General features: G+C 39.7%; 1 protein-coding gene across 1 annotated transcript in view; it reads left to right on the plus strand.

The window, feature by feature from the left end:
- The window catches only part of LOC106511779 (dynein heavy chain 5, axonemal), a gene marked incomplete at both ends in the record, with an annotated part of 3395 nt that extends 2715 nt beyond the window's left edge, over positions 1 to 680 (plus strand). The window contains 1 exon segment of the mRNA XM_014000515.1: positions 619 to 680. Within this exon segment, the coding sequence (XP_013855969.1) occupies positions 619 to 680 (62 nt within the window).

A 680-nucleotide genomic window follows, 5' to 3' on the forward strand; every position in this document is an offset into this window, starting at 1 on the left:
AAAAAAAAATCATAAAATAGTTTTAAATCATCGGCAGAAACCAATCTTAAGCCATACCTGCATTGTGAGCTTTTCTGGTCTGTAAGCAAGATGCTGGTACTTGATTCTTCAGATCAGAGCAAACAGGGTTGGATCTGGCCTCTTCCTCCAAGCTTTGCTTTTTTTTATAATATGGTACCAGTTCAAAGAGAGGGAGAGAGAGAGAGAAACAAGCTTCACAACGATATAAGTTTATTTGCCAAGAAGCATTGTTACAAGAAAATAATCTACCAAACACAAATTTCCTTACTTTTGTGCTAAGTTTATATAACCTATGAGTAATTTATTCATAACAAAATTTTCATAAGTCAGCATAAGTTGTCTAAAACATTATACAGGGTTCCCCCCCAAAAAAACTTAAGCCTGGTGGTAGCAAAGTGGTACCAATTTTAATACTGGGGTGGGTAGTGGTAGGAGAGCGCTACATTGATAGTTCCAGGTCCAAAGCACTTATCCTGTTGCTTCAGTTTTCCCTGGCACTGGCTCTAAATATATGATGCTTAGCCTGGGGTCGAATAAAGCCTGATGGAGAAACGATGTTATAGTGTGACAAGTCCTTCAATCAACTCTCTTCTTCAGGCTTTAGCTGAGGGTGACCTGCTGAGGACAGATGATGATGATGATGACCTGGGCCCTCAGGC

This window comes from Austrofundulus limnaeus, unplaced genomic scaffold, assembly GCF_001266775.1.
Source record: "Austrofundulus limnaeus strain Quisiro unplaced genomic scaffold, Austrofundulus_limnaeus-1.0 Scaffold3204, whole genome shotgun sequence".
Classification (NCBI taxonomy): domain Eukaryota; kingdom Metazoa; phylum Chordata; class Actinopteri; order Cyprinodontiformes; family Rivulidae; genus Austrofundulus; species Austrofundulus limnaeus.